We start from the raw sequence: 19,090 nt of genomic DNA, 5'->3' as shown, positions 1-19,090 counted from the left end.
AGGCCACGTCTGACAAAAAAAGTGGTTTTGTCTTATAACGTCGCGCCCCATCAGGCAAGGACATGATGCGAAGGGACATTTAATAGGGGTTTTTTTCAGGCTTTCGCAAGTGCAGGACTCACTGCCGGTTCACTCCCGTTACCAGCCCCCTCGCGTTACTAAACGCGGCTGCGGGGAAAGGGGCCGACTGCAAGCCCAGCCCGCGGGCACGGCGGCACCGGCGGGAGCGGCGGCACCGTCACCCGGCAACGGCGGGTCGCTCCCCCGCCCCCTCCCCGAGGAGGCGGGACTTCCGGCGCCACCGTTGCCCCGGCAGCCGAGGGGGCGGGGCCGGAAGTCGCGGCGGCTCGACCGAATTCGGCGGCGCCACGTCGGGTTCGGGGTTCCCCTCCCTGCCCGGGGCGGCGGCGGGACCAGCGGGTGGAGCGCGGCCGGGCCCTCGCCTCTCTCTCAGCGGCCGGGCTCTCGCTTCTCCCCTCCCTCAGCGGCCGGTTCGTAGCAGAGGCCTCGGCGGCGGCCGCGACATGTCGGACCTGGGGGACTGGTTCCGGAGCATCCCGCTCATCACCCGCTACTGGTTCGCCGGCTCCATCGCGGTGCCGCTCATCGGCAAGCTGGGCCTCGTCAGCCCCGTCTACCTCTTCCTCTGGCCCGACGCCTTCATTAACCGCTTCCAGGTACGGGCCGCACTACCAGTCCCGGCGTGCCCTGCGGCGCCCGCGCCATAAGGGAGCCCAGTCCGGGGCGCGCTCGGCATTCTGGGAGTTGTAGTGAGCGGCTGGCAGGGCTGCGGGGCTGGGGGCTGTCCCCCTTCCCCCGGCCTCCGCGGCCGCGTTGGGAGGGAATCGCGCACGGAGGCGGCCCTTAGGAGTGACCCAGATCACCTCCGGCGAGAAGCCGGGCCTGCCTTCCTGCTTAACCGGTGTGAGGCCTGTCAGCTGGGCCCAGGGTTTAGCCAGTGCTGTGCCCCCGCAGGCCCCGGGCCCCCGACCAAGGTGACACAGGCTGCGGTGCCTGGCCTTGCTGCGGCCCCTGGGTGAGGCAAGGAGGGCTGTGGGCCTTGACGGGCCCTGTAGTTCGTTTTGCGTCTCGTTCTGGGGCGTTTATTTTCCTACGTTTTCTGGGGGAGCTGTTCTGGCTGGCACCGGTTGGTGTGCTAAGGCACTCGGTGATCATAAAACCTGTGGCTGTGACTTCAGGTGAGTTGCCCAGCCTCTTGCTGTGTGATTGTGTGGGCATCACTTTGGGAACAGGGGTCACAGGCAGGTCTGCGACTGTCCTAAACTGCAGGTGGCTCTGGAGATACCGAGGCAGAGCTAAAGAAGTGCATCTTTTGCACCTTCTTGCTTGGAATTTGAAAAAAACTTGTGTTTGGGATTGTCAGCTTCTGTGCCTGGCTATGGTTGACATAAACTAACAACTCAGGTCCTGAGGTTTCAGATGTACAGTGTTTCTGGATGCATTAGCAGTGGTCACAAACTGGACATAGTCCTTTTCCTTGCATTGCGAGGTTAGAGGTTCAGTGTTTTGGTATGCAGGTGTGTAGAGGGAGAGTGCCCATTGGATGAACTGAAAATGGGAAGAAAGGGAAAAGATCCCAACTTTTCAATTGCTATTATACGTGTCCATTATATCTTCAGTGAAAAAGATTAAGTGCAAAAAAGATAAAAAGATGGCTTTATCTGTAGTTTGTTTCATGTATTGTCCCCAAAATTTAGTAGCTTAAATGACTTGTTTTTTCCTCTAGTTCTGTTATTCCTTCTGGAATGGTAATGTTCAGGATCCCAATACTCTATTTGGAAATGTTGCCAGTTAAAAGAGCTCATTCATTAATGGCCAGATATTTTCTGTCCTTGCTACATGCTGCCATGCAGTTGGCTGTGCCCAATATTGATAGTTGGGAGACTCTCTAAGGCAGGTGCAAAATGCTCAGAGCAGCGTGTGCTGTCTCGAATGGTACGCTAAAGGCCATTACGTGAATTCCTTGGCCTCTGTACAACAGGTAAGAATGGGTTCTGTATGGGTGCTTTTAAAACAGGGTGGCATCCTTGCAAGCATATCCCTTTTGCGCTGCAACGAAGGCTCAATACTGCGAAGACGTGATGGAAGCGATCTGGGAAGTTGTATGTCATTTCTGTTATAATCTTAATAGCTTTGCTTCTCGGATTTAAAAAAACAAACTGTAAAAGCTGCTGAAGCAGCAGTAACTGATACTTGGGCTATTTTTAATCTCCTCCTGGATCTTCCAAGTAATTGATAACTGTCATGGTTTAACCCCAGCCAGTAACTAAGCACCACACAGCCGCTCACTCACTCCCCCTGCCACCCAGTGGGATGGGGGAGAGAATCAGAAGGAAAAAGGTAAAACTCATGGGTTGAGATAAAGACAGTTTAATAGAATAGAAAGGAAGAAACTAATGATGATAATAATAACAATAATAAAATGACAATAATAATAAAAGGATTGGAATATACAAAAGAAGTGATGCACAATGCAATTGCTCACCACTTGCTGACTGATGCCCAGTTAGTTCCCGAGCAGCAATCCCCCCAGGCCAACTCCCCCCAGTTTATATACTGAGCATGACATCACATGGTATGGAATATCCTTTTGGCCAGTTTGGGTCAGCTGTCCTGGCTGTGTCCCCTCCCAACTTCTTGTACGTCTCCAGCCTTCTTGCTGGCTGGGCATGAGAAGCTGAAAAACCCTTGACTTAGTCTAAACACTACTTAGCAACCACTGAAAACATCAGTGTGTTATCAACATTCTTCTCATACTGAACACAAAACATAACACTATACCACCTACCAGAAAGGAAATTAACTCTATCCCAGCTGAAACCAGGACAATAATGAATGAAAACAGAAAACCTATACATATGAGTTCATTCTACAGTATATAAATATATCTTTCTCTTTTGATTTGGACAGATCTGGCGGCCGATAACTGCAACTTTTTTCTTCCCAGTGGGACCTGGAACGGGATTTCTCTACCTGGTGAATTTGTATTTCTTGTATCAATATTCATCACGATTAGAAACAGGTATGTTATCCGTTAAATTGTATGCATATGGTGAACTCTGCCTGGAGTTGATAGAGACTACGCGTTGTCAGATACAGCTTCTGTTGGGAATGCTTGTGGTGATGGGGTTGTGGCTGATTCAGACAGAATCGTGAGAAAGATGGCTCATCTCTGTACCCACTTATGTTGGTCAATGGGAAACTGCACTGAAAACTGATTTTCTGTGATGGGCTCCTTCCCTTCAGCAGGGAGCCTGTTCATTTAGGATCTGAACTTGATACTTCTTTCAATAGGAGAGCCTGGTGCTTTTAGTTGTTGGATTTCAGGAGATGAGGGATAGAGACTAAAAGATAATGTTACCTCTGTTTTCTTGTCTGATGTCCTTTATTACATATGCTCTATCATCCTTCCGTGTTAATGGGTATATCCATCAACTATTTAAGTTGACTTTCCAATGAATATCTAAGAAAATAACAATGTCAGCTTTTCTTTTTCTTTTTAAAAGGCAATGATGCTTACCTATGTTATTCTGTTGGTTATGTTGAATTGAGAGATACCTTTTAAAAATGAAGTGTACCCTTCTGTCAAATAGAAATGTGAAAAAGTTAAGGAACTAGTTGGATTTCCAGTTAGGGGGAAAAATTACGAGTGGAAGAAAGGAGATAAGATAATGGATTGTTTATCTCAAAAAAGAGATTGTCATTACAGGGTACCTTCAAAACTGGTTTTGATTTGCATTGCAAAGTTTATTAAAGCTAGACAAAAATTGTTCCAATTGAAGTAAGTGATTAAAGTATTTGCAAAGCTAAGCTCCTCCTGAAAGCATTTATGAACAAGAATTTCAGTGTAGTTCTAATGGAGTCTCAGAACTGATGGTGTAAGTGGAAATGCGTTGCAAGGTGATATTTGGGAAGTCCCATGGCAGAGAAGAAATCCCTGGTAAACCTGTCATCCAGAGAGTATTGTGGAATCCTTTCTAAGTTGTAAGAAGAGTAGCAGGGAAAGGGAGGCATGGTGCCAGATTATATTTGATTGTTTTATCAGTGAATGTAAGTAGTTTAATAGCTAGAAACAGTTCCTCCTTCTCTTCGAGCCTTTCTGCAGTAGATAATGAACACGTGAGAGTACTGGCAGTTATGACATTCTACTGTGCAAAGCTATGTGTATTAAGAGTTCCTGATATACTAATATGCAAATTATAAGACATCACTGCTTGTACATATACTTGGAGAATGCTCTAGTTGTCTGTGATGTGTCAGAAGTCTCATGGAAGGAAGTAAATTTATATTTCTGCTGTACAACGCATCTGGATTTTGAAACTGGGAAGTCAGCTGTGTTGTTTGAATCAATGCATTTCTTTCATATTACAGTAATTTTTCTGGGTATAAATGAAGTTCTTGGTTAGGTCAGTCCTTCCTTGCTATGAAAAAGGCTTGAATCTGTCTGAAAGCAGAAAGTGTAGAAGTTGCTGACAATATGTTTACAGGTGGAGATTAGCATAGGTCTATGCCTTCTTTTGTCTGTGAAACTGAGGAAGTGAAAATTCTATTTTCAGGGTTGTATGTGGTTTTTGAGCATACACTGGTGTTGCATTCTAGCTTCAAATTTAGCCGTCAAAAATATGCATGTGGTTTTGTACTGTGCTTGTGCTTTCCTAAGAAGCTGACCTCTAGCTTCCTAAGGAAAAGGAGATTGATGTGGTTTTGTTTTGTTTCTATTGGAGAACAACATAACAAATACCAAGAAAGCAGAATATGCAGAGTTCACTCCCCAGCAGTACGAATGATGAGATTATGAGTCTGCAGCTCTTCCCCAATGACTGGACATACCTGGGGCCCTACTGAAGGACCAAGTGGGCTAGAGTTCACCTCGCCCCTGAGCTGAACTTTTTGGCAGTCTGTAGCTCAGTTTTCTTAAATATTAATTGGAAAGTCAACTTAAATAGTTTGTCTAATATTCTTGTTGGTAACCTCCTAGATAACAAGAAGTGAAAAACTTTAAGGGAATAATATTTGCTTTGATTTCTTCATATTCTGGAGGAATTCCTGTGCTGGAGTTTCTACAGGTTTAGTCAGCTTCCTCTCTTTATTTGTTTCTATTTGTTGTATGGCAACAGTAAGGAGAGGGCTCCAGTTTATTCAGTTCTCCAACTTTAAAACCTTCCAAAAGATTTTTTCAAAGTTGGGGTTTGGTTTGTATCTTCCCCCCCCCCCCCCCGTCATGTAACTTACATGGTTGAACTTAAATAATAAACTGAACTGACTAAAATAGCAATTTTGTTTTACATAGGCTGAGTTACTCTAGTTACTCTAACAAGCTAATGCTTAAAAATAGATTTTCTTTCTTTACATTTCTGGGGACATGTAAAGTAGTTGTAGGAAGCCAAATAGTGCTAACATTAAGCAGTCGCCTTCTTTCTAGGCATTTTGATGTTTAATTATTAGCATGTAATTTAGCTTGTTTGTGGCGCTCTGTGTTTGTCACTGTGTGGTTTGGGACTGTTTCAGCAATATTCTCAGGCTTTCCTTGCCTGTATGGAGCTATATGAAAGTTGACAGGAGTCTTGCTCAAATGCCAAGGTCCGTGTCAGCCTTTTGCCACAGTTTGCAAGAGTGAGGGCTTATGATTTTCATGGTTGCAAGGAGTTGTTAGGGGGGTTTATTTTTTAACCCTTCTCTCTGCCAGGTCCCAAACTCAACTGGGCGTCTAAATATAATTTCATTTTGTATGACCTGCACGGAATGTTACCCTATTTTTGTTTCCACTGTCCTGAAAAAAATTGACACATGTTTGAAATGGGAAATTAGGCAAGCAGTTCAGCTTAGAAGAAGGAACAGAATGCGCTATACACGTGTACCCTCCTTGTCACTTATGTTAATTTTTCTGGAGTGTAAAAACTATTGTATCTCTTGAGTCTGACTAGATGACGCAAAGAGGATGCAATTTGCCTAAGTAAGGACTGGTTTTCACATGACTCGATCATTAAACCTGATATCTCTGCTTTTGCTATGCAACTGTATTTCCTTATTGTGTGCTTCTGACTGGCAGTTTCTTGTGAAGGACGGGGTCCAACTCCATTTTGAAGTCTTATGAAGTTAAAACCATATATCTCCGGAGTTAAAATGTGTTCTTTTTTAAGTAGAGACGCTGTTTGTACACTTAATGCAGTAGGCTGAATGTCTTATTTTTTGGTCTGTAGGTTGTTCTATTATAGGACTTTTTAAAATTAAAAATCATAAACCACAGACTGCATGTAAGACAGCTGTTATTAGCTGAGCTTTTCTTAGACTCCCCAAAGTTAAAAAAAGTCTTAATTTCTTACCAAGATTTCAGTACCTTTCCTAATAATCCTTTATATTTACAGGGGCTTTTGATGGAAGGCCAGCAGATTACATGTTCATGCTCCTGTTTAACTGGATCTGCATTGTTGTATCCTTCTGCTCATCATCAAACTTTTATATTTTCGTTCTCCTGTTTCTGTTTGAAATATGTTCAAAGACCAGGTTTTAGCAACTAACAGTTTAAAAATGTAGCAAATGTTCACAGGTGAGTTTTTAATCTTCCTGGAAAGGTAGCAGTTGGCTTGCAGGGAGAATACTCATAAATGTGCTAATACAAGTATGTAATGTGGGGACTAAATTTCTGCTTACATAAAGCTCAGTTTGTGCTGTGTGAGCTTCCATGGTGTTTGCTGTATTGCTTCACTTGGGCACTTCCGTGGATTGCCGTGTAGGCAAAGAGTGAATTTAGGGTGTTTAAGCTGCCATGTGCAAATGCGTCTGATCTCTGCCATTCCCTGAGTTGGAAGTTCATGTACCTTGTGGAGAGATCCTTTACCTGCTGGGCACAAGTCAGCTGAGTCTGTGAAAGCAGTGTTGTGATATCTGCACTGAGCCAACTTCCAAGAAGCTGGGCTTGTTGGTTTGGGAATGTTGGGAAACAGTTTTTCCATGAGCTGTGCTGTTCTACCTGACTTTTCTTTTAGGTCTCGGATACAAAACTGGGAGGAGCTGTTGATAGACCAGGTGGTTGTGCTGCCATTCAGTGGGATCTTTAGAGGCTGGAGAAATGTGCTGGTCAGGAATCTCATGAAGCTCAGCAAAGGGAAGTGCAGAGTCCTGCGCCTGGGGAGGAACAGCCTCAGGCACCAGGACAGGCTGGGGACTGACATTCTGCAAAGCATCGTGGCAGAAAAGGCCCTGGGGGTCCTGCTGGACACCAGGTTGACCATGAGCCAGCAATGTGTCTTTGCGGCAAAGGTGGCCACCGGCCTCCTGGGCTGCATTAGGCAGAGCATTGCCAGCAGGTTGAGGAAGGTCATTACTTCTCTCTGCTCAGCCCTTGAGACATATGGGGGGCTGCATCCAGCTCCAGGTTCCCAAGTACAAGAGAGACATGGACATGCTGGAGTGAGTCCAGTGAAAGGTCACGAAGATTGTTAAAGGGTTGGAGCATCTGTCACATGAGGAGAAGCTGAGAGAGCTGGGATTGTGCAGCCTGGAGAACAGGAGGCTCAGGGGTGTTTTATCATAGAATCATAGAGTAGTTTGGGTTGGAAGGGACCTTGAGAGGTCATCTAGTCCAACCCCCCTGCAATGAGCAGGGACATTTTCAACTCCATCAGGCTGCTCAGAGCCCTGTCCAAGCTGACCTTGAATGTTTCCAGGGAAGGGGCATCTACCACCTGTCTGGGTAACCTGTTCCAGTGTTTCACCACCCTCATTGTAAAAAATGTCTTCCTTATACCTAGTCTGAATCTACCCTCTTTCAGTTTAAAAGCATTACCCCTTGTCCTATTGCAACAGGCCCTACTAAAAATTTTGTCCCCATCTTTCTTGTAAGCCCCCTTGAAGTATTGGAAGGCCACAATAAGGTCTGCCTGGAACCTTCTCTTCTCCAGGCTGAACAACCCCAACTCTCTGAGACTTTCCGCATAGGAGAAGAGTTCCAGCCCTCTGATCATTTTCATGCCCTTCCTCTGGACCCGCTACAACAGGTCCATGTCTTTCTTATGTTGGGGGCCCCAGAGCTGGGCACAGTATCCAAGTGGGGGAGGGAGTAAAGGAAATGGAGCCAGGCTTCTCTCACTGGTGCCTAGCGGTGGGACGAGAGAACAGGCACAAAATGAAGCACAGAAAATTCCATTTAAACATAAGAAAGACCGTTTTTACTGTAAGGGCAATAAAACACTGGCATGGCTTGCCAAGAGAGGTTGTGGGACCTCCATCCTTGGAGATGCTCCCATGCTGTCTGTGCTGTTGGTACCTCCTTGTAGCAGTTTGCGGTGGCACGGCATGTGGAAAAAAGGGAGTGGTGACATCAGTGTGAACCAGATACAGCCAGGAGAGCTAGCGTGTAGAAATGCTGTTGCCTTTATCAATAGATTAACTATCTCTCGTTGCATTCCACTGTATGGAGGGAATTGCTATTCCTGCTAGTCCTGCTGAACCGCAGCAGTAACTAGGAAAGTGATGTGTGTTTAGTTATGTTGTTAAGAAAACCGTCAGCTTCATTGTGATTGCAGGCTGTTGGCTGTGAGCTATTAGATAAATCTGATCGTGACTTACTTTCAAACTGGTTATTTAAAAGCTTCCAGTTGCGTGTTCCCTCTATGATGTAAGGAGCAACCTGGATGCACGATCTGGGAAAATGCTTGGTGCCATTTTATACACGTTCATGAACTGTTAAAAGCATTCTGATCATAGCAAAACTCTTCAGCAATTGTTTCTGCTCAGCAGTTGCCACAGCAAGTAGATCCTTTGGGTTTCAAGGTAGGAGAGTAGTATTAAAAGCCTGCATTGATGCATTTCAAGAAATTATTTATTTTCTATGACTCAGTGGCAATATACTGGTGTTTTTTTATGATCTGGTATTTCTTTAGTTAGAAAACCAACATTTTAGTCTTCAAAAAAACCTAATGAACGAATCCAGCTTTTGAACTTGTAATATGCTTTTATGCAAGGACTGATTGAGTTTGTAGTTAGTCAGTTTCATCACGGAGGGAAGGCCAGTGCATCTGTCAGCCTTTGGGGTGATGACTTGAGGTGGTAGCTTGAAAGGCTACTGAAAAACAATCATTGAAACTAAGTGTGTAAGTCTCTAGATCACTGGACATTTTTCATTTTTTCCAGTGGTTAACTTAATACTACACAGGAACGCTGTTTTAATTTTAAACATTAAAGGCCTTTGCATGTGTATTCTGTGTGTATGGAGCTTCTTTTTGTCATTCTAGTCTATCAAGTTTTGCTGTGTTTTCCTTAATGGTGCAATGACAGATAACTGGCTTGGCAATGGACATGCAGGTAAGTGCGGTGCAGTTTCTTAAATAATAATCTTATGGAACTTTCTGACTACTTAATGACTTTATAGAGAGCATTATCAACATAACTGCAGAACATAGTTAAGCTAGGCTGGTTTAGTTTATATAAAAATGGACTGCTGTGTGTGTATTAGCCTCAGCCAACATTACAAGCCTGTATCTGACTGCCACTCCTAACCTAGTTAGGGAGTCAAGGAGTGAAAATTTGCTCTTTGTGCAGTCAGGAAGTGTTCAGCCTTTTACTAAATTGGACACAAGATGTCACCTATGCACTGTTTCTTCTAATGAATGTGGATCTGCATTCTTACTTTTTTATCTAAAAATGAATTCTTTCAAATTTAGTGTACCTTTTACTTGCCAACAGAATATCTTTTTGTGAAAAATGTGGCTTCAGATCAGAACTGTGAAGTGCAAAATCCTCACAAGAATGATGAAAATAGTGGTCTAAAGAACCAGTTTCAAAGGGGTAGTTCTTATCTCCCCAAATATTAAGGGGGGAAATGTGGGAGTGTTTCTTGGACACAACAGAGTATCAGATAACTACATATCTTCAGCCTGCCTCTGCTGTTCTCTCCCCATCTTATTCTGTCCCTATCACCCAAAGCCTGCACCAATATCTCTAATATTCTGTACAATATTATCTTAGCATTTATTAGATCACTTATCAGGCTCCCTTGGTAGACAAAAATAGTGATCATGCATCTGCAGTCAGGATTGAGTTCTGTTAAGGGCTGTCCATAACTGCACTTAAACTTCTTTTGCTGTGGGGAAGACACCACAAAATTCTTCAAAAGCACGCTGAAGTCACCCATACATTGTATGAATTTTAGACAGACTGTGTTGATTTGTATCTTTTTAAAAAGGTGCTTAAAATAGTTTTATATCTGCATACAAAGTATTGCTTAAAAGAGAATCAGTTGTTTGATGTACAAATGTGTTTTTCTTAGAAATGTTTTTTTCTTTGTGTTGAGTGGCTTGCTTGCAAGTGAGAAGATAGAGTAGGATAGCTGGGCTTCTATTCTCATGTCAAATACTTTCAGAAATTAGGTATTTGTTTTTCCAGTAAAAATAAAAATGGTTCTAATAAAGACCCTAAGGTGCTTGTGTGACAAGTCAGACTTGGTATTCTGTAGGGCTTTGGGAAGGCCGGACTGATGCCAGTGTGCCAGCTTTAACGTGGAACCTGTTGAATAGCAGCAACCCCGAAGGGATGAGTTTTAACCTCTCTTCCAAACACACGAGCTGGTTCATAGTGTTAAACCAGTTGATGGAAATGTTGCTGGCACGGTCTGTCTTCAGCTCAGAAATCAGCAGATAGCTAAAATAGTGCTTTACATTTGTTTCACTAGAAATAGTCCAATCAGCTAATATAGAGTCACAGTAAGGAGGTATTTGAAACAGTCTCATCTGCTGGCATGGAGCACAGGTTAACTGAGCTCTACCAAGGTGGCTTAGCCAAGGCTGGCTGTGATACTCTGAAATGGTGATTTACTGGTGCACCTTCCCTCTGTGGTGCTCTGAGAGGGACATAGCTGGCAATTCAGTGGTGTCACACTTCATCTGGCCTATTAGCTTAGGCCCAGATGAGTGTGTTTGGGTTAGTTCCTTGGGTTGTGAATGGAAATGATTGTGGCACAAATATGTTGCCAACTCTGCTGTAGGTGTGCTACTAAGCAGCTGGGAGCAGAGGAGTTCACCACAGCTGCTCTTTCACTTGGTGCAAGTTAGAGCTCTTTGCTTTGGCATGGTCTTGCAAGAGAGAATGACCAAGTAGGTTCTTCTGCTTAGCTTTCTCAATAGCTTTTGAACAGATCCATGACATATGACGGCAAAGATTCTGGGGCAAACTTTAAAGATTTTGCTGACATATCATGCTTACAAGCCATTTTTGAAGCTTTTAGCTCCTGCTGCCTGTTTAAGTTTCTTGGGCTTCTGTGAAAGTGATGGTAACTTTTTTTATTATTTTTTAAACATTGCAGTTGCTGATGATTCCACTCATCATGTCAGTACTTTATGTGTGGGCCCAGCTGAACAGAGACATGATTGTATCATTTTGGTTTGGAACAAGATTTAAGGTATGTCAGACAGGATACTGGAAAGGTTTCTGACCAGAAGACACACATGAAGGGGGCAAAATATAAATATTTTCTCTTATTAAAGATGTCATAGCTATATACTCCTTGAGATGCAGCAAAGACAAGTGTCTTCATGGTCTTCCATACAGTGTCACTCAGTGTGGCTTTACTGAAAAGATGTACTGACAACTGAAATTTATCAGTCTGAAAACAGGAAGAAAATTCCTGATAAACATTAACCTGGATATAAGCTGAATGTAGTGACAAAATGTTGGTATTTTATATTGTCCTTCCCTGTGCAACCTCATCTCTTTCTGCCAGATCTTGTAGTGAAAACTCTTTTGGTCATTGTTTCCAGACCTTTTAAATATCAGAAATATTAGGACTTTGTTTCACATGTAAGCTTGCTGTGGAACATAGAGTGCAAAAGATGCATCTGCTTATAATGTTAAATGAGTATGATTTGTCTAAAAATGTTAGTAATCACTCAGTTTGGAGTATCCTACCTTGTTAGGTAGAATCTGCTTAAGTTAATGTATTGGGATTTGTGCAGTGCCTAAAACGTTGAGATTATAACCATGCTTATTAGTGCATTGGGAAGTTGAGCAGATTTATGTCCTTAATTTGTACTCACAACTTCTCTGTCTACATTGTGTTCTTTTTCAGGCCTGTTACCTTCCATGGGTTATTCTGGGATTCAACTACATCATTGGTGGATCGTACGTATTTACTTATATGGCCAATTTAAAGTTATGAAAGCTTTTACAGCTATTGAACTTACTGCTGAATTTAGAAGCAATATTAAAATAAGAGGCTTAAACCTGTACAATCTGACTGATAATGCTCGGTGTCACATGGTGGTCATTTAAGATAAAAGCAAAGAGGAGATGTGCATGTGAGAACTAGAGAAAGTAGGTGAGGGGGAAGTAATAAGAATTTGGTTTATTTTTCTAGTAAATCTGTGCATTAGGCCTTTTTCTTACTAGAAGAGTACTGCACAGTAAAGAAAGATGTCATCTCATATGACCAGCCATCATTACTGGTTTTAGAAACAAATTTAGCTTGACTCTGATAGTGCTGTTACTTCTTTGCCTCACAGTCTTGCCCAACGTGATGCTTTTTTCAGCTTGTGAAGCAAGGGAAAATGGCAATAACAAGCCCATGGAGTGCCATCTTAGCACTTGCTGAATTCATTGGTCTGTCCTGGGTTTCTTTGACTAAACTCTGTGTTGCAGAAATCTCTATGCACAGTCTTTCTCATTAGTGCCCTGCGTTGACTGGGGCCTCTTGGTGCCGCTGTAACACAATTAGTGACAACAACAAATTATGTGGTTGATTTATAAAAGGAGGAGATAGTACAGCAAAACCAAATTCCCTTTTCTGGCTGTGCCTCCTACTGACTCATCTGTCACTTGAGAAAACTGCTTGCTGTTAGATACCTGCTGTTTCTATGCATGACAGAAGATACTCAAGGGCCTCCATTCAGCAGTGTTTTTGCAAAATTGGGAACAAAACAGTTCAGTACAGCAGGAGACAGGTTGTCCAGTGAAAGTCCAGTGAAAACAGCAGTAACTTCTCAAGCTCCGCAACCTATTATTTTAGACACTAATAGCCGTACGGTCTAATTCCCTGATGTAAACAAGTATTTAATTGCATTTTCAGTACCGACTGTAGAGCAGGCTTAGAGGGGAGGGTGGAACAGCCTGTTGATGTCTTGGCACTGAAGATTGGCCCTTCTTAAAGAAGTGGCTGCAAAATGCTGAGGGAAGGGAAATTTTCTGTGGCTCATGGCTCTGGCAATGCCTGTGGCAGATAACAGTAGTCACTGGCAGAAGATGGTCACTTGTTTATTTTCAGAGAAGACAGCATGTGAAACAGTTCTTGTTCTTTTGCCTTGCAGGGTCATCAATGAGCTGATAGGAAATCTGGTTGGACACCTGTATTTCTTCTTAATGTTTAAATATCCAATGGATTTGGGAGGAAGGAATTTTCTGTCCACACCTCAGTTCCTGTAAGCTGGCTTTATTCTTTAGCTCACTGTTTGTTTGGTCGAATTTTCTGTATTGTTCATCAGACATATATCTGCTGAGATTGTAAGGTGTAAAATACTTTGCTAAATCAACCAGCTTCAGACTATGATATTGACTGTACTGCTGAGTCATCAAAAATGTTGAGTTTCTTGTAAATGGCTCATGTGAGAGCTCTTTGTTACCCTTACGGATGGCTTGTGTCCTTTACACACTCTTAAGAGTGAGTAAAAGTCATTGTTCTGCTAGTGAATTGAGCTGTAGTAAAGAGAACTCCCTAACAAACATCAGATAGTATAAAAAAAAATTTTTTTTCTCCTGTAAATGATCTTTTATCTGTAATTCTATGTGTCATTACAGTAGCTACCATTTCAGCAACCTGTAACAACAGTAAGAGTCAGTTGTAGACTTGTTCAGGACTATAATATGTATTCTGCTTTCCAGTCTGTACCAGTCACCTTGACTGAGACTGCAGGTCTTGGTTTCTGAAGTGCTTTTTCTTGTGATCTGTTCATTGTTTTGGCATTGAAATACTACGATCAGAAGCCAAAGTTTGTAGCTTAAGTTGCCCTTGTCCTCATCCTTTTGGGTTGTAAATATTACTTCTGTACCAAACTTTAGTTAGCAACTCAGTTAACCCTTTTTATAGCATAAACTGTTAATTAGAAAATGCAAAGTTGAATTACAGTTATACTTTCTGTACAAGTTTTAATGAGTAGGGAAGCTTTATATTCTACTTTTGTGTTTGCAAGCCCTTCTGGTTATCCTAATTTTCCATAAAGATAAGAAGACAAAATGGTTTTTTAAAATGTCTTTCAAGGTAATAACAGCTCTGAAACTGCCATCAATCTTGTTGGTTATGTGCAATTCTCTTGATTCCTCTCGTGTATTTAATTTTTCTCTATATTTGAGAAATAGGAACAGAAGTACTGCAAACAGCTCTACAAAGGGATAAATTCTGCCTTTGCACTGTAATGTTTTGTTCAAAAAAAGCTGCTGTAATGACTTTACAGATACCTTTAATATAATAACAAAGAACTTTTTTCTATACAGAATCATTTTTCTTGCAGAAAGGAATCTGGGTTTTACGTCTGGGCCTCAGATTTTAGTTGTCAAATTCATGAAGGGATTTGCAGGAGCTCGGTGTAACTACTGTAGAGCTGAAATGACTCTCCATTGATGGCATCCCTTGCAAAATGCAGCAGCTGTATTTTAGATTACTCTATTTAGATGGTAGCCTAAGTTGGATGATAAAGTCTTACAGCTCTGATTTGCTCTGGCCAGGTCACTTGAGCTTTGATTTCAGACAAGCTAGTTGCTTGAGCCTGTTTGCCTTAGTCTCTTTGGTCCTCAGTTCCTAAGGAATGTTTACTTGGAGAGCAGTGAGATGGTTAGATGCTGTGATAACAGGACCTTTGAAACTATTGAAGAAAGAGAGATGCTCAGAAGTGATTTGGATTTTTTTTATTATTTCCCCTGAAAAAAAAGGAGAGAAGTTAGGGGAATTAAGTTTGTATCACAGCATTTATTCTCAACAATGAGACTCCCTTATCATGTGGGGGTTTTCCCTGTGTTTGGATTTTGGATCTAACCATATCCCAGAAATGGAAGTTTCCCAGAATTCCCATTTCTCAGTGTGCTGAGGGCTTAGATTTGGAAAGAATTCTGTGAAGTACTGCTGTGAAAAGCCAGTTTTATTGCAAAGTCTAGCAGCTAAAAGGAGATACATGGAAAAGTAGTCTGGCATTTACCCCCAAGGTACAGCTGTTTCTCAAACTCTCCTTTTCTTCTGGCTTGTCTTAGGTACCGCTGGCTGCCAAATAGGAGAGGAGGAGTGTCGGGGTTTGGTGTCCCACCTGCTAGCATGAGAAGAGCTGCAGAAGATCAGCAGGGTGGTGGAAGACACAACTGGGGCCAAGGTTTCCGGCTAGGTGACCAGTGAAGAACGCCTGCCCTTGGAAAACAGCAACTCTTTGGTTTTAATTGGATGTAGAACCGACCCTTCCTGGTGCAGAGCATGCTTAAGAACTGAGCTCTCTGTAGTACTGTTGGATTTAACTGATTAGAATGTTTCTGGTTCAAGAGAAAACTAAAAACTCCAGAAGGGAAAAATGTAGATCTTGCTCCAGGTTAGCCAGTAGTGTCCAATTTGATTCTGCCATTAAGAAAAGCCTTCTTTATACAGTATAGTCTGTCTGTTGCAATGGGCATCCATTATGCTGTCTTGTTCCATGATACGATGGAACAAGTTAATGGTGTTCTGTCTTGCCTCATATGTCAAAAGCTTTGTTGATCGTGGTAAGGTAAGAATCCAGTGTGAGGCAGATGGATCAAACTAACCCCAGAGTTTAGGAAGCTGACTTTTTCCATAGCTGTGCTTAAGTCCCAGGGTCTTTGGAAACATTATTTAAGTGATATCTCTCTGCTGCATTCATAAAGCAAAGTGCAAATATTTCATTTCCATTATTAAGCTGTGTTTTGAGGGGAGTTTTTTGTTGCCATGCAGCATTTGTCCTACCTGCTACAGGGTGGGCTGGGTAAGACTAAGGATAAAAGGGCTTTCGTCTGAAAAGGCAATAACAGATATTCACAGAATTGAAATCTCTGAACTCTTCATGGCATATTACAAGGCTTGCTCTGTTTAAACTGAAGTTGTCTAGCTCCCCCCACCCCCGAGATCTGTGGATTCTTGGCTTCAAGGTTTCTATTTTGATTGCAAAATTGGGTAGCACAAATACTACTTAAACTAGAAAATGTAACATATCATTCTGGTTAATGTAAAGGGTACTGACTGCAGCTTATGTTTGTTAACTGAATCTTCAACTTTCTCCTAAAAGCTTTAAGACATCGAAGAATCAAAGCTGGAAATAAACTTTTCCAGAATCAAGATACAATAGAACGGATTGCTTTACTACAGGACTCTTTCATTGACAAATAAGAAATTACGTACACTGTTTATTAGTATCTGTACTTTTTTGGTAAAATTTTTAGACATGGAAAAGGGAATGATTCTGTACAGTAGTTTTCCTCGTACTGGGTTCCCCTGGGCAGAGCATAGGGCTGAGATCCAGGAAGTTGTAATGGTAGCTTGTTACTGACTCACCGCATGGACTTGAGCAAACTTCTTACTTATCTCAGTTTTCCCAGCTGTAAGGAGGACTCATGCATGTCTCATAGCATTCTTAAAAGGTAGCTGTCCCCGACTGCCCTAGATGGGAGCTGCTAGTGAGCAAGGTAAGGCTTAGGTTCACATAAATGACAACACTTCAGCTAGAAATGCAATTACTCTTAAGCTTAACCAAGACTTCTAAGTTGGAATATAGCTGCTCACTTTTTGTTTTATAGTTGGAGGAAAAGAGCGTCATCACTAGGATGAGATTCAAGTCTCTGACCGAATTTCCCTTTAGCATTTGTCTGTATTTTTACTGGGTAGGTAGGGCACAGGAAGTTGTTCTGCCCCAACTTGGGTATCTCAGGTATCTATAAGTAGGTGAAGTGAATCTAGGCCAAAACATTTTTATTACTACTTTGTTTCTTCACTAAACCTGGGTTCTGAAGGTTTAAAAACTTGTAAATACTACGTGATGTGAAACTGGGTGGAAAATAAGCAGCCAGACTGGAAGTTTTCAGCTGGCTTGCTTGGAAAAAAACCCCCGCATGCTCCACTTCTTCACTGCAACTCAATTCTGTTGATTTGGCTTGTGGAAAAATGTAGGAAACTGGTAATGATCATATTGTATGCTTAGGTTTTACAGGAACTTGGAGTTCAGAAATCACCTGCCATTTTTGTCTACTCAGTGATGAGTTTTAAAGATGCTCGTCTGTTTCTTTGTATAAAATGGTAGGTAGAAAAGAGGACTGCAGTGTTGTAAATATTAATCTATCATTGACCGACAGCTGTTACTTGATGCTAACTTGAAAAGTCTAAGAACCATCATTTTTATAGGAGCCATGATGCAGCTGGTCTTTTTAGTCATAGTAATATCACTGTCTCCAAAGCATTTGTCTTTTGAGTCAGGACCTAACTGTTAAGTGAAGATGCAATAGTTTGTGACTCAGCTAAAACCCTGGCACACTCAAATTGCAGAACATCTTTGTACAGAAGGCCGGAAGGAAGGCAGGCTTGAGTGGGAGGAAGCATGGCAAAAGTCATTGTCCTGGCCCAGTGCACTGTGCTGGGTCTTGCTTTGTAGTACATCCTTCTTCTCTAAATGAAGAAGAAAGGGTCTGCAAGGAAGACAGACTTCTGATAAGTCTTGATTAGCTTTTGAGCTGCTTCAGGTCAATTTACTTTGGTTTATGGAAAATTCACTTCAGAATTCCATATGACGAGCTCAGTTTGTTCGTTTCTGACTTGTCACTTGACCTGAAGCACTGTTTGTCCTGCAGCATACACTGACAATGGCAGTCTCGTGTTAAATGAGTACCTCCTTTCTTATTTTGTACAGATAATTTCCCTTTTTGTAATCAATTTTTGTTGGCAAAGTTTTAAATTAAAGTTTTAATCTCTGTTACTGTCTCTGTTTTGCTAAATTATATTTCAGCTTAAGACAAGCCTTGTGATCTGCATGTCTCTGGGAAGTGTCTGACAGCTGCACTGTGATACCACCTCCTGCTATTGATAAAAGTACTCAAGAAAATGACCTGCTTTTGGGTGGGAGTCTTGTCTTCTCTGATCAGTTGCAAAATCATAAAGGCATTTTCTGTGTCTCTGTTTATCACCATGAGTTTTGACAGTCTGTGTCCTTTCTGGGCTATTATTGTTTTACAGCTTGTTTTGTATACTTGGTTATTCATCCTTTATTGTCCTCCAGGAGGAAGTATCCTTCTACTCACCCTCAAACTTTGTGGGATTGATAGAGATCACTTACTTTTCTAGGGGTGAACTTGGTATTCTGCAATGCCCTCTGTCTGTCCAGCCAGATGTGCACAGCTGCCAGAATTCCTTTTGAGGCTCTTACCTCAACTGATTCGGAGACACATTGAGTATCCTCCGAATGACTCTTCTGGTCCTCATCGTTTGTCTGCCTGCACTTTTCCTGTTTGTTACCATAGAGGCACCAAAGATGATTGTGGACTTGGTACATAAGGCACTGTGTGAATTTGTTGTGCTCCTTGAACTGGAAGGTCTTGGTCCATACTAAATACACCAGATAGAACAGCGTGGCAAGTGTGTGCCTTTCGATTTTGCTCCAGTTGCATAAAGAGTCAGCGGAAGAGCCAGGAATATGAAATCAAATGCTTCTAAAATGCTTCATCTTTCATTTCTATCGCTTTGTCTTGGCAACAGCTCCTCTCTCAACACAACTCGGTAATGTGGTGTTGCCAGTGACTTAATGAGAAACTGGACCTGTTCTTTCATTCTGTCATCAAGTTGTTGCATTAGGAAGACTGAGAGGCTTTAATATTCAGAATAGCATATTGTTTGCAATACAACATAAAATTCTTTCTGTGTTTGTATATCACTGTGTACCTTCTCAGGGAGGAAGACTGCTTTGCCTTGATGGTTAAGGTAGTGAGTTGGAGAGATACACAGTCATTTACAGTCTGAAGCTTCTGATATAACAAGTCACCTAATGGCTTTGTAATCCTGTTCTGCATCCATAAAATGAAGACGATTCATATTCTCCCTTGTTCTGTGCTAGAC

At 42.2% G+C, this 19,090-nt stretch overlaps 1 protein-coding gene across 1 annotated transcript; it reads left to right on the top strand.

Moving 5' to 3' along the window:
• Positions 1-321: 321 nt before the first annotated feature.
• Positions 322-17,954, top strand: DERL1 (derlin 1). Its single transcript, XM_069779992.1, has 8 exons — positions 322-677; positions 2,932-3,043; positions 6,387-6,451; positions 9,298-9,324; positions 11,321-11,416; positions 12,083-12,135; positions 13,317-13,427; positions 15,247-17,954. Exons 1-8 carry the CDS (start codon positions 525-527, stop codon positions 15,383-15,385), a joined length of 756 nt encoding a protein of 251 aa, XP_069636093.1. The 5' UTR covers positions 322-524; the 3' UTR covers positions 15,386-17,954.
• Positions 17,955-19,090: the final 1,136 nt, after the last annotated feature.

This window comes from Haliaeetus albicilla, chromosome 3 (assembly GCF_947461875.1).
Source record: "Haliaeetus albicilla chromosome 3, bHalAlb1.1, whole genome shotgun sequence".
NCBI classification, from domain to species: Eukaryota; Metazoa; Chordata; class Aves; order Accipitriformes; family Accipitridae; genus Haliaeetus; species Haliaeetus albicilla.
This window is presented reverse-complemented; position numbering and strand designations above follow the sequence as displayed.

What these genes read in the sequence shown, in the direction of transcription:
- DERL1 (XM_069779992.1), top strand. Translation starts at nt 525, where the DNA reads ATGTCGGACCTGGGGGACTGGTTCCGGAGCATCCCGCTCATCACCCGC. An exon ending in GCTTGGCAATGGACATGCAG is followed by an intron (nt 9,325 to 11,320) that starts GTAAGTGCGGTG and finishes TAAACATTGCAG; the next exon opens with TTGCTGATGATTCCACTCAT. An exon ending in CTGTCCACACCTCAGTTCCT is followed by an intron (nt 13,428 to 15,246) that starts GTAAGCTGGCTT and finishes GGCTTGTCTTAG; the next exon opens with GTACCGCTGGCTGCCAAATA.